The sequence below is a fragment of the Grampus griseus genome (genome assembly GCF_964374135.1).
Source record: "Grampus griseus genome assembly, chromosome: 3".
Lineage (NCBI taxonomy): Eukaryota > Metazoa > Chordata > Mammalia > Artiodactyla > Delphinidae > Grampus > Grampus griseus.
Genome location: NC_139019.1, coordinates 82,828,055 through 82,843,027, shown reverse-complemented (window position 1 = coordinate 82,843,027; position 14,973 = coordinate 82,828,055). Strand labels below are relative to the sequence as shown.

The following is a 14,973-nucleotide window of genomic DNA, read 5'->3' as shown; positions in this document are numbered from 1 at the left end:
CTCTCCGAGTTGGTCTCATGGTCTCTGCCTTTCATTTTCTTGTCCCTGTCACCCCATATATTCCACTTAAAAATCAAAAATGTAAAAAAAAGGAAGGATATAACTTATTTTTGTTCATTGTTCAAAAAGGTTTATCTAGATTAAGTGTCAAGAAGGAAGATTTGCACCCCATACATGAAGAGGAGTGTGTCCAAGAAAGTCATATATGCGTTGTGTCGTCTACCATAATAGTAAAATAGCATTTTAAATCCAAACACCAAATTTTGTAAAAAACTTAAGAATAAATATAAACTCTCCTACAAATTTCTAAGTGAAATAAAAAAGTGCTAGAATAACCAGACAGTAAAGGCATTTTCTTCTTTCAAAGCACCCCTTTTCTTAGGAGGATTGGGATTTAATTATACTTATTTTGATAAATGCAAATTATTCTGCTCATGTCCCAAGCCCCAGGAGATTTCCCTGATACACCTGTAGTACAGGAAAAAAAAAAATGTAGAAGTAACTTCAATCCTCTAGGAAACTTTGCTCCTCAGTTGTCAAACTTTAGTTTGCATAAAAATCAACTGGGGAGCTTGTTAAAATTTCAGAATGCTGGGCTCAGTGATGTGCTGGTAACACACAAGCTCTCCAAGAAAAATATGCATGCGTGTGTAAATATACATTTATTATAGTTTTACTAATATAAAATGTGTGTAGGACACAATTTACAAACAATAATAAAATAAATAATATTCTTTATCATAAATTCCATATAACCAGTTGAATTTCACAGAATTATTTCCTTAATTTTGTTTTCGTTTTTTGATTTTTTTAAAACCAGATAGAAAGTTTACTTCTGATTCACATTAAAGTCCAATCTTATAGGAGTCCAGTGAGGTGGGGCTTGATGATCTTCTAGGGATCTGTCTGTATTTTTGCTTTCTCCCCTAGGATATTGCCCTCTTCTGCAAAGTCAAAGTTGGCTCACCACCACCATGTCTAAATGAATGCCCCTTAGAAGTGGAAAGAGCTATGTCCTTAATTTTTCCTTAATTTTTCTCTAGCCAATCTATGGTTATAACTGACTAGTGAGTCGTTTGGACAAGAATGTTTGTTGATATCCTTGTTTATTGAAAAACAAAGATATATGTTGGAACTGTACTTGCTCGTCAACAAAGTGAGCAAAATCTTTGCAGTACTGGATAGTAGTTTTTGAATACTTAAAAAAAAATTTCTTCAAAATTTTTGGCTATTCACAGTAATCAGCATTACTAATATTTTTTTCATTGTTTTCTTAAATCTAAACAACCAACAAAATAATTTATGAAGCACTGATTTGTAGCATTTTTCAATTTCGATGGTGTAAATTTTCCCACTACAGTTAATCTCAAGCTACCAATGTGACATTACTGAACACTGGGTTGGAAAGACACACTATTTTATAGTGTTTCCACGATACAGATACAATAGACATAAATACCCCCCAGAGCAAAGATAGTAGTAAAGTGTAGTAAAATAGTTAGGGAAGGATGACCTTTGAGTATTTATTGCCTTTATTTTTAATCAGGGCTATACTTAACAATCAGCTCACTAACTATCTGAAAATTAGCAATTGGCTCTTACGGGTCAATATGAATCAGCTCTAGTACACCACTGCCTAACCTCTACTTTTTGTGCATTTGATTCAGTAGGTCTGGTTGGAACCAGGAATTTTCATTTTAAAAAGCACTCCAAGAAGATTCTGGCACAAGTAGTACACAGATCAGCTTTTGACTGTACATGGACTATGTACTATAGAGGTAATTCTATTAAGAACTTCCAGCTAATTCTAATCCTTTTAATGAAACAGTAAGAGGAGTTCCTTGGTTTAAGTAAACACTGGGCAAAATGTTTTAACTGTGAAAACATCTAGTGCAGGTAAGGATATGAGGTTTGCTCATTCACTATGGATTGTAAATTGGAAAAACTGTTGCATCAGGTAATTTGGTGGAATCCGTTAAGGTTTCAACACTCCACAACCCCCAAATCCCATTTCTAAAAATCTACGCTGCAGTAGCAATACATGGTTACCTAAAACATTTCTAACGTTAAAGTTCACTGCAGTATTGCTTGTAATAACAAAAAACTCAGAACTTAAACGTCTTTAATGGGGAACAGGATATATAAATTATAATATATCCACACAACAGAATACTAGGCAGTCATTATAAATAATGAAAGAGCTTTCCATGTGCTGCCTTAGAAATCCCAGAGTACGTTGTTAAATTCAAAACAACAGCAGATGCAGATCTGTGGAGAGTGTGATCTGAATTTTGTCCAAAAAAGAAAAGAAGTGCAGATATACATACATATCTGTGCTTTCTGTGAGTATAATATAGAAATGCTGGGATAAGCATATGAAAACCTGGCAGATATAAATTCAGTTACCTGGGGGTTGGGGTTGGGGTAGAAGGAAGATGGGATTGAAGAAGGTATATTATAGATTTTTTTTCTTTTGAATCCATATACCTTTTCTTCAATAGCTTTACTGAGATATAATTTACATACGTTACAATTCACCCCTTTAAAGTGTACAATTCAATGGTTTTTTAGTATATTCACAGATCATATGTAACTGTCACCTCATATTATAGATTTTTAAATAGTTAGGTATTGTGAGTAACTTTTGTACTTTTCTTTTTAATGGCTTTTTGTATTTTCCAAAAAATGAAAAATAAAGTTTGGGATAGATTATTTTAATGGGAAAATATTCAGATATATCCAGAGTCCTCCAATCCTTGTTAGTATTTTAACCAATTAACTCAAGTATTAAGGAACAGGTTTCTTTGTTCCCATACTAGAACTATTTGCAATTCTGAAACCTGAAAAGTTTTGGAAGCCTAAAGTTTTTTTTCATAGCGTTTGGCAGCAAAATCCGATCTGAATGATGTGATGCTACTTACGTCTGTCTTTATCCCTTGTAGTGTGACCATTTGAACGTTTTGCTAAAGGAATATTAGCATATTTGATTACGGATAGTGTCTCAGATGCCCAGAGGTGATATAATGTAATATATGATTTATGTACTTGAAAACCTTTCAAAAATGTTTCAAGTTCATAACTCCAAACTGCATCTGTCCCAAAGCACGTGAATAAAAGTCTGTGCCCCCACATCAAGGAATATTAGACAAATAGAAAGTGGGAGGTGGGGAAGGAAGAAAGGAGACTTGCTGCATGGCACAGGTATCCCAGCCTTGGGAGAGAAAAGGGAAACTGAGGTCAAGTGCACCCTTCCTGGGACCACAGGGCTGCTGTCCCTGGAGTTGAACTTGGGAACATTATGTGTTCCCCGGAACAAAATATCATGTTGAGAACTAACCTTCTATATGCCGGAAGGGATTAGGCTTGCTGGAATGTGTGCATGTCAGGGTCTCATTCAGAGAAGGCCAGGCTGAATGCTAGAAAGGTGCCATCTCTGTCTCCTTTAGTGTAGAGACTCAATGGCTTTCAGGCATCTCCCCGGGGGAGGGGAATCATTAATAACACCCTCCACATTTGGAGTTTCAAAGGAGCTTCTTAAACATGGAAAGTAATCCAGAACACCTGAAAATACCTGGGTTTAAATACCCCGACCCACAGCATCCCTCACTTTGCAGAGGAGAGAGTAAAAGCAGGCTTGGTATATATCTCCCTGGAAAGCACGCAGGAGGAAGCTACTTCAACAGGTTTAGAAAAGACAACACAGGCAGCAACAGGGAGCAACATTCCACCAGTTTCCCACTGTCTCTGCAATCAGGTATCAGGGAGTCAAGAGCACCTCTAATGATTACACTGAAGTCAGAGCAGTCTGCTTTATACTGGAATGAAATAATTTGAAGTGCAGCTGCCCTGCCACTGATCTATGCTCCACCTTGTTCAAAAATGCATTAGCAAGGGATTCTTCCCCGGCCCACAATTTCAAAGCTTTTTCCATAGCTTCCTGGCAGAGTCTTGTAAGAGGCAGACATGCAGCAGGAGTCATAGTGGGATTAGAATTCCTCCAGAGTCCTCTGTTTTCCCTTCTGCCTGCCACTGTCTCCCCTTCCCTCATGCTCACCCTACTACTCCTTCAGTGGTGGCGAGGAAGGAGCCCCTTGTGTGTGTACGTGTACAAGTGTGGAGCGCGCATTTCACGAGTGCATGACCTATGTCTAGTAACACCCACCTGTCTGGAACTAAGCTATTCAGAAGCCACACCAAAACGGATCATAGCCAGGGTGGAACAACACAGGAGGGCAAGAGGAAATCAAATCTGAAGGTTACCAAGTCCAGGCACTTGTGTTCCCATGATTTTATTCAAAAAGTTCCCTCTAAGGGTTTCAGTTCAGAGTCTGTTTACCCTAAATTTATAAACAATTATATGAAATTTAGCTGCCTAGATTCCATATCATCAATGTAGTACAAGGCAGAAGGAGGCCTGTAGGAAATCAATCTGGCAACATGAAATCTTTTTCTAAACTAGGTGTGGTCTTGTTTGCTTCTCAACCCCCTCTCTTATTGCACAGACTGTACTGGCTCATGTAATTACAGTTACTGTTTTATTTTCAATTGCCCCCATAGGATGCAGGCAAACTTTTGTTCTTACTCATCTTTGCCTCCATGCGCTGCTCTGTTTGAATTAAAATGAGTTGAAGTGGTAGCTTGACAACAGAAGAAGTTACATAAAATAGAGAGAAGCAGATAGAAGAAGGCAACAAGCCCAGTAAGATGAAAAAACTCTATCTACTCCTAAAATTTGGAGGGAAATAATTGTGCAGTAGCTGATATCCAGAATGATATCCCAAAATTATGAAGGAAAGGGAGAAAGGGATAAGGAAGACAACTAACATTTATTGCCAGTCTGCTCTGTGCTGGGCACAGCATTAGGTATTTAACATCTGCACCTATTTTAATTTCATGAGACACATTATATATTTGGGAAAGATTTCTGTCCAAAATGTTTTAAGGCTATAGTACTTAGAGCGTTAAAACCTTAGCTTTCTGGAAAACTTGGCTACTGAAAATGATTTGTTCTTTAAGGGTTCTAACTAGAATTTTGTGATCTGATTTTACTAATATAACCCCAGAAATTTGGAGAAGAAACTTCTTAGAGCTCACCCTTACATAATGGAGAGTCAAAAACAGAATCCCTCGGTTTCATTCATCTCATTTAGAATATAAGCATTAAACATTCACTCTAAGGAAAATGAATTGTTTAGCTGTACTCCCAGGAACATGCTAAACTGTAGGTGTACTTTGAGGGCTGTGATGAAGGAGTAGAAGCAAGCTCTGGATGTGTGTGTGTGTGTGTGTGTGTGTGTGTGTGTGTGTGTGTGCACGCGTGTGTGTGTGATCTGTATCCTTAATAATACCTGTTAGTTTTCTTAAATGCACCAAGAGCTTAAGGACAGTAAATAGTTTATAGCATGGAAATTTTGCCAACTCAAAGACAGAGATTATGCACTTGGGAAGAAATTCTTGCCTCCTTTTTAAGATATCAGCTCCAAACTTCAGTTGGTGAGTGCAAGAGTTTTCTAATTTGAGAAATGAGTTATTGTTGGAGACTAGTAAGCTAATGCCGGAAACTCTGTAAAGAAGAGGCCACTTTTCTTGATTCCCCTGGGCCAAAACACCTAGAAGAAAAGTGGCAAATTTCTGCAACAATCTCAGCAGAATTTTCTCTATGGAATAAAACTCTATAGAAAAAATTTGGCAATGAAAGAAAGAAAGAAAGAAAAAGGACCAGGAGGAATCTCTAAATCTCTAGTTGCTGCTGTTCTAATTTCCTTAAGGGCAGGAACTTGGTCTTACAGTTTATCTCTGTATAACTGAACTATGAATAATGAAAAAGTCTGTGGAGAACAGGAAACAGAGCATAACTAGGAAAAGTCCGCTGGCAACGTGACAGACATAAATACAGTTCTGTGTCTAAACATAACAAGAAATTTTGACACCCTTGAAAAGTAACCAACATATTCTTTATATTATGGGCAACTATGGCAAAAGGTTGCATTTAGGGGAATTTATATCACTTTAAAGCCTTTTATGGGAACTATAACGATAGTAGCTAACATCGAGTGCTTACCAGATAACTTTATAGGAACCATTATGATCCCATTTTATAGATGAGGAGGTCAGAGAAGTTTAGAAACTTGGTGAGGATAACAAAATTAGCAAGTGCATTGTCAGGCCATCTGGTCTTAGAGTTTAATCATGTAACCAAATACTATGCTTATACTGGACACACATTTCTAATTGGGTTATATTCTGTTTTCCACAGAATATTAATTTATAAAATGTTATAAAGCTTACATTTAAAAAAGAACTCAGGGCTTCCCTGGTGGCACAGTGGTTGAGAGTCCGCCTGCCGATGCAGGGGACACGGGTTCGTGCCCCGGTCCGGGAGGATCGCACATGCCGCAGAGCGACTGGGCCCGTGAGCCATGGCCGCTGAGCCTGTGCGTCCAGAGCCTGTGCTCCACAACGGGAGAGGCCACAACAGTGAGAGGCCTGCATACCACAAAGAAAGAAAAAAGAAAAAAATAAAAAAGAACTCATTCTGGCCTTCCAGAGCGCCTTCCAGGCTCGCCCTGGCCTCCTAACACCCCAATCTTTCTTCATAAGGCTGGTAGCTTTCCCATGCACTCAAGCCTAGGACTGAAGTGAAAATCTGATCAGGTTACTGCTGATAAGCACTCTGGGTGCCAGCTCTCTTCTCCTTTCTTGCCACTTACCCCTTTGCATTTCACCCTCCAGTAAGGCCAAATCACCAAGAGTTCCTTGCGGACATGAGGCTTTTCACTCCCTCATGGCCATGCACATACTTCTACTTCATCGGGAACACGTCTTACCCCTGCTCCCACTTATCTGCAGTCTCCTGATCACCATTCAGATCTTTGCAATGGTTCCATCTTCTAAGAAGCCTTTCCCAGACAACGTCCCACTGCCCTTCCAGGCAGACCTGTTCCGCTCCACCTCTCCACGGCCTCCATATCTGGGATGTGTTTCTATTACTGCCTATAGACGCACTGTTCCTGTGCTTGTCTCTCCTGCTAGAATGTACTATACTCCTCTGGGCAAGAAGATCAGTATACGCAGCACTAGCCCAGGTCTGACATTATGATTGACATGGCATTTAATAAAGTTGGCTCCTTTTAAATGACAATTTACAGTTTCACATTCTGCTCAATTTCCAAAACAAACAACAACCAAAATAAAACAAATATTTTGGGTATCCCACAGACCTATCTTTTCCTACTACTAGGCCTCCCAGTCCAAGATATAACCAGCTGGCTTCAGGTTATGTTCTCTCTGATACTTTATCACATGCCAACAAATTTGAGAAGATATTTTAACTTCACTGTTGATGCTTTATTAAAGAGAAGTCCTAGGCTTCTCAACTCTCTAAAACCTTCCCTATGTGGAAAAATGCTCATACCCTTAAGCCAAACATTTTCCCACTTTTCAATAGAGTGCAGTGATTTCCTCAGAGTGTTAATCTGCTTCTGATTTATAATTTATATTCTTAAAAATATCATCATTAGTTCTAATACCGTGAAGTTCAAATCTTCACTGACACTAAGATGATTATGTATATATATACATATAATACATATATAACATATCTATAATGCATTTTTAATCATTAAAAGATATGTTATAATTCCACTTCTAGGTTCATCTGGAGATAAGTGTGTGATCACAGTATAGAACCTTTTTAAAGTGTAAGTCACTTCTTATAGTTAATCAGGCACATAAAGATTTACTTTAACTCTTTTTTGTCAGGAGGGTATGAGTGGGAATGCAGCGCACAAACTGGCAGGTACTGGCAGGTATCTAACATAGTGCTTATATTTGTGGAATTTAAAAACATGAAGAGAATGTTATAACATTGTAAAGGAAAAAAAAAATCACATGATCCTGTCTCTCATGCTTATTGACTGTTTCCTTTTATTCCTTGTTCCTTATAATCCTTGGAAACATACAAGCATACATATGGTTTTATGTAGTCTGTATAAAATTTTATGATTTGCTATTTTTGTTGTTATACCATTTATTTAATTAGTCCCCTATTAAGGGACGTTTGTTAACTTTCCAGGTTTTCATATTACTAGTTAATGGTATATAAATAACTGTGGGTAGGTAGCTCATTAGAAAACAAACCAAAAAATCCAACAAAACCCTTCCTTTAGTTTAGGATGAAAGCCTAGAGCAAGATTTTAATGTTTTATATAAAATGTATATAATATGATAAAGTTGCTTTCTAAAACACTGCACTAATTCACAAAGCTCCCCAAACTGTAGCATATTCATCTAAGCCCTGGCAGTCCTGGGTTTTATAATTCAATCTCCACTCACACCCAATTAAGTAAACGCAAAATGCTCTCTCGTTGTTTTAGTGAGATCTGATATTTTCCCGCGCGTTTACTTACTATTCTAAGCCATGTATAGTTTAAGGCACAAGATAGTATCTAATGCTACTGAAAGAATTATACGGGTGAAATTTTTTTGTTTACATTTTTATTACATTATCATAAGATCTATGAACTATAGGTCCTACCTCATATGCACCTTCTTTTAGAAAAAAGGTTCTCAAAAAAGTGAAAAATGAAAAACTAGTATGAAAGTTTCTAATCAGTCTCTCATAGTAAATAACTATATATTTATATATTAAATATCAATACTTTTAAATTACCCCATATTAGACATAAATTATAAAATAAAATTAATTCCTCATCGGTAAGAAGTTAATTTAAATTAAATTATTACAGTAATATGTTTTAAAAACTAGCATATTATATGTATCACCCATTTCCCCTGGGGTATCAGTATGGTATCTGTTAGGAGGTACTACAAAGCTCAGAGGAATTAGGCTGAAAAGTCAAGTCTAGGGTTCTATAGAAGGATGGAGAGTAGGGGTGGGGTCCCGTATGTGTGGACACTACCAGCTACTTTAGTTGTGGTAATTGGGGAAAGCCTTCCTCACTTCTTTGGAAAAATAATAGTCTTGTCAATGCTTTGGAAGTCAGCAGCCTTAGAATCTGCCTGTTCCCCTGATAGCAGATAATTTGTGTCTTTGTTTCTCAAACATGAACATTATTTATTCCTCTGTTTTCAACAAAACCTTGGCTCAGCACTACAATTAACAACTTAAGATTTTAGGTCCTGTTCCAAAAATGGAAAGCTATTTATACATAACTCAAAGCATAGTTTTCATAAAAAACAGGTTTTACTTGGAAGTTAGGTTCATGAGCTGGTCCACAGGAGCTTGTTTAATCGATAATATATCTGATTGTAGTACTAATTATAATTTTTCATTATATAAATTTATTCTTTTAAAAAAATTTTATTGGAGTGTAGTTGACATAAATTTATTCTTTCTAACATCCTTTTCCAGAGGAAGACTGCATTTATTGTCCCAGTCCTGAATGCTGAGAACCTATGGAAACTTTCAGCATGGGGCGCTCTCAGCAAAGGCCCCAGAGGATATTTCATAGGCAGAGATGGATGTGTACTTCTAAACTTAGTGGCTGGATAGAAAGCTAATGCATCTAGAGAGCAAAATGTATTAGGTTCGTTTGTAGAAAAATTGTGTTAGAGAACTCAAGAAAACACGTAGAGGTCAGCAAGACAAAGTAGAAAGGCTGACAAGCCAAGAAGAAGACTGCTTAACATTTACACTCCTGTGAACACCAAAGTGTGAACCTGGAATGCAGTTGGAGTTTGACTATATGCAGCAGAAGGAATAATAAGCCCAGTCTTGGTTGCCTTAGGAACAGGGCCCCTTCCTCATGTTAATGATTCTATGATAAGAAAAGGAGCACTTAAACAAAGTGCATGGTAATATGGGTAGACCAGCAAGTGTCTAGGGCAGTGTTCAGCAGCCTCTATGGAGTGGGTGGGGTCCGTGCATCGGTGCAGTGGGCAACAGATGAAGTGGCAAGTGTGGATTACAGATAAACCACTGACATGAACCTGAGCATTTGAGACCTTTTAAAAATTTTTTAAAAAAGAATAAATTTATATAATGAAAACTTATAATTAGTACTACAATCAGATATATTATCGATTAAACATGTTTTGTGTTACAAAACATGCTGACTCTCCAGTGGCTTGCTTCTAGTAATATAAATAAATTACTAGTCCCTAGTCTTTCTGACAATGTTGCTAAGAAGGAATCTAATAGGAGACGGTGGATAAGATAATACATTGGAAAGGAAGAGAACCCTGAAGTCAGCATAAGAGAAAGCACAGTAGGATGCATAAGAGAATATGTGCATAAGAGATTATAACTTTCAAAATAAAAGTCATTTCTTCAATAGTCTCAAATTCCAAGAGACAAAAGCAGCTGTTTACTAGTGGGCAGAGGGTGTAGTCAATTCTTCATTTTATTATATAGAAAACAGTATATATATTTTAAACAATATAGTATTGAAGTTCAGCTTAGTTCCAACATTTCAAAACTTACCTCTAAAAGCACTAATATCCCCATAGTGTACTTGTAGTACAAAGTATTTGCTTCCAGTCTCTCCTCCAACTCTGAATCCAACACCTGAAGATATTCAAAAGAAGATAAATTAATATTTTAGAAATGGAAGTTAAATAGAGCTAATCAAAGGTTGCTGATCTATGAAATCCAAAGGGAAAGAAAATAGCACATAATATATGAAATTATGTTATATGAAAATGGAAATAAACTAGGCATTCAATGAAAATCTCTGATATAACCTATCATTCCTTCTCTAAGCTCTGATAGAATTACACTCATAGTCTCCACTTCAGAACCAGAGTGATCACTTACACTTTAAGAGGACAATTCATTCATTTTTCAAGAAACAGAACAAAACAAAACAAAACAAAATTCTGTCCCTGTTGATTACATAACAGACATACATAAACCCATTCTTTCATTTTGTTTTGTATATACTCATATTCATTTTTATTTTCTGATTGAATATAGGAAACAGACTTCTTAGGACCATCTCAGGAAATTGTTTTTCTTCCCATACAAAATCAGGTATCTGCAAAAATATCATTGAAGAAACCAATTACCTACTAGATTACAATGTCAATAAAGTTTTGGAATCTGAAGGGTGCCTAAGAGTCTTACTGTTAGTAGAGTTTGCTAGTAAGCTAAAAAAAAATCTACAGAGAAAATATTTATAGACAGAGAAAAAAAATTTTTTTAATCTTCTCTACCAATGGATCTTAAAAACATCAACAAATCTATGACAAACCTCCCTATTAGTTTCCAAACTTGTTTGATAGTGGCTGCCTGGTAAACTCTAGAGAGGATTCTGACACTCATTTGAAGTAAAGCAAAACAGAAATCAAACTATTGGGTGAAAAAGAGGCTCAAGGATGTATTGCACAATGCATGGAATATAGTCAATATTGTGTAATAACTATAAAGAGAAAGCAACCTTTAAAACTGCATAAAAAGGTTAAAAATATTAAAAAATTTAAAAATTAGTGCAGGCATGAGTTAGGGAGGCATCACAAGATGCCATCCCTCCATCCCTAAACCACGGCAGTCTTATTCTGTTTCAGAACTATACGTTCACTTTGATACTAAGAAAGATCCAGGTAATAAAGGAGAGTCCGTTAATTCACTCACACGTTGGAAGCTATGAACGGTTTAGAGGTGAATTCAGAAAGCCAGCTGAGGTCTGGCATCACATTAAATACCCAGGTTCCAGGACTGTTAAAAATCTGTCTGCTGAAATGGCAATTTATTTAATTCCTAGCTCTCTTGGCTCGTGAAATGCTCCTGCTGTCAAGAACCAATGTGTCTCAGGCCAAAGGTGGCTTGAGGTATACTCGTTATTTTCTAATTCTATCTAAACTGTTGTGTGAGCCAATTACTTATCAAACAGAGGCAGAGAAAGAAGAACAACCTCAATGAAACCTTTTCAATATAAAGCAGGCAATAAGGGTACTTTTTAGCGTGAAATTGCAACATAGAACATGGTCAAGAGCTGTTGGAAAGAACATATAATAAAAAGTACGTTGGAATCAAAAACGAAGCAGTTTAATATAAGGCTATCCAAGAGGCCTCAGGTATACCTTTGGGGAGTCTGGTTGGGGGAGCATTTCTTGCCCAGGCATATAGAATATTGGCTTTATCTGTACAGGTTCCTTCATCACAAAACCTGAAGAAAAAAAAGTAGCTATAAGTGAAGATTCAATTAGTAAAGTGCATAAATCTCTTCCCATGGGAGGAGTGGGGAGGGAGAGGTTTTTGAAAACAAGGTAAAGAAAAGTACATCAATATACCATCATTATAGTCATATCAACTTTAAGACTGTAAGGGACACTGGAGCGAAGAACAATTTTATATGTGAAAAAGCACCTATAAAGGGAAATTTGTTTGTTAGTTGCCTGATGTGAAACAATCCTGTGAGGTAGATATACAGTTTAATTCACCATTCTTGGAATGTACTCTATGTAATCAGGTAGAAAAGTAAGCATTACACAAAGGGTGTGTAAACCAAAGCCAATGCAGTGGAAATTTGGAAGTGGATTAAAAGAAACATCATACTCATTTCCCATTTGGGGATCGGTGGCATTTATAGTCCTACCCTTAGTAGGGTGAACAATACAAGTATATCCCACTCACAGGGTTCTTGTGGCTTTTTTAAAGTTTATGAATACGGGTTATGCCATTTATAAATTGTTTCAAGTCACTTAATCTTACAGAGCCTCAGTTTTCTCTCTTGTAAAACAGGGATAGTTATACTTACTTCAAAGAGTTGTTCTATAAAGTAGATGATATAGAAATGAAAGCACTTCATAAACCTCAAAGCACTATACCAGGGTTCTGCATAATTTAACAAAACATTCACTTTATCTAAAGACTCACTGTTGAGAGGCAGTGTTATATGCTCAAAGGAGCACAGGCAGAAAGACATCTCTGGAGTTGAATCCCACAACCTCCCCTTAATAGCTGTGTATCTTGGACATGTACATCAGCCCTCAAAGGCCCAATTTCTGTGTGGAAACCTCTCTGATGGGGAGAGTAATACGTGTAAGGCACCCAGCACAGTAACTAGCACGTTGGTATCTATATGGTAGATCCAATTTCACAAATGGTAAGCTGTCTGACTCCAAACCACACATTTTTTCCCCATTACACTACATCTCTTAGTTGGTTCTGTTATATAATTTGACTTGTTCAAAACACTGTTGGGTGACATTTTCATGTCGCTTTTATATATTTGTGTTTTGAGAAACTGGCACCAAGCAAGGTCAGAGTCAGGAGTTTAGGCAGATCTGAAAGGTCTGAGGACCGTCAAGGACAAGGACAAAAACAGCTTCTTGGCCGGGAGGTTGGCTCACACAGGAGAAAAAGTGCATTGCCCATGGCCTGGAAGGGAAGTGAAGGCAGACCGTGGCAGCTTCCTAAACAGGTTAGAAACTGAGCCTAGAAACCTGGAGAAACTGAGCCTAGAAACCTGGAGAACACCCAGGCCATGTCAGAGGCAGGGACTCCTAACATGCTTCCTGGTTACAGCCAGAAATGGTGGGAAAGGATAAGCCATAAGTGCAGACAACAGTTATTCATCTGAATAAAGGGCCAGGAACCAGGAGGTCCCTATAAGGTTATATTTAGCAAATGCTCTAGCTTCCCTAAATCGGGCTGTAGAAAGAAATTGGGTAATGTGCAATGTAAAGCACATCACCCAGTGGTTTCTTACTGTTCACTGTCAAAAACGATATACTTATGATGCAGGATCATTAGCATGTGAGACACGTGCATTGGAACAAATGTCTGTGACATCCTTGTGCCAAGTGTGCTAAAAAGCTTGGGGTATTGGACAGTACACAAAAGCGGAATTTCCCTCCCTGGCCTCATGCTATAATAGTTTAAGAAACGAGATTGCCAGATGCGATGAACTTGGTATCTCACTGCTGTGAGCTACTAAAATTTAAAGATCTTGATGGCAATTTTCATAGCTTTCAACAAAGATCATAAATATACAAGTGCTTAACAGCAATGTGATGACAGTCTTAGGTTAAACAAGATAATTGCTTCCTCTGATATGGAAGTCAATTCAGTGTATGACTAGAAAGAACCAGAATGAAATATAACAGAGAAAACTGGTTTAGTAAAATTTTCTAAGCTACATATTTGACTGTGTCATTTGCTGGCACAAATTCTTTCAAATGTTTCCCAAAAATAACACCAAAATAAAATCTAAACATTGTAGTATAACACATGAGGCTTTTATGATCTGGGTCCCTGTTATATCCCCAGGAAAAAAAAACCCTTTTCAGTCATGCCAAGTTGCTGCCAATTTCTAACTTCTCTCTTCTCCACTGTTCTCTTTCTGGAAAACCCCTTCTCCAACTCTCTGCCTGACAACCTTGTTCTCACCTTTTCATTCAAGATTCACTTCAACTCTTCCTCCTCAGGGAAGCTTTCTCTGATGCCCGTCCCACCCAACTTGCATTCTTTAACCATAGCACGCATCCTAAGTATCACCTTGCTTATCTCCTCTCCAACCAGACTGTGTAGACTTTGAGGTTTGGGTCATATCTTTCACCCTGTACTCCCAGCACCTGCAGCTCTGCCTGGCATTTAGTAAATATTCAAGAAATGTTTGGGGAAGTTAACTTCTAAATACATTTTTAACTTTTTATATACAAACACTTAAATAATTGAATTGGCCTAAGTTTTACTGTACTGTCAAGTATAACATTTAAAAAAATATTAAATGACAATAAATTTGAATTATCATTTGCCTGGAATTCTGTACAAATTGGCTCATACTCACTCTCACAAGTCATTGCAAGTAGGTTATACTTTACAGCTGAATAAGCTCAGAGACTTTAAGTAACTTTCAAAAGGTCACACAGCCAAGCCATGATTCAAAGCTCTGGCTGTCACACTCCCTTATATCTCTATTCATGAGACTGACTTACAGGCAGAGACTTCATGGTATTATATGAAGATCAGCTTTGATGATTACTCTCATACCTGAACTAAGCTGCAAT

At 37.3% G+C, this 14,973-nt stretch overlaps 1 protein-coding gene across 16 annotated transcripts in view; it reads right to left on the bottom strand.

The window, feature by feature from the left end:
- The window catches only part of PAM (peptidylglycine alpha-amidating monooxygenase), a 282,213-nt gene that overhangs the window by 78,477 nt on the left and 188,763 nt on the right, over positions 1–14,973 (bottom strand). For all 16 annotated transcript variants that reach the window (XM_082650122.1, XM_082650119.1, XM_082650111.1 and 13 more), the window contains 2 exons: positions 12,043–12,128; positions 10,445–10,528 (listed from right to left, as the gene is read on the bottom strand). In XM_082650122.1, the coding sequence (XP_082506248.1) occupies positions 10,445–10,528; positions 12,043–12,128 (170 nt within the window). The remainder of the gene's footprint in view (positions 1–10,444; positions 10,529–12,042; positions 12,129–14,973) is intronic.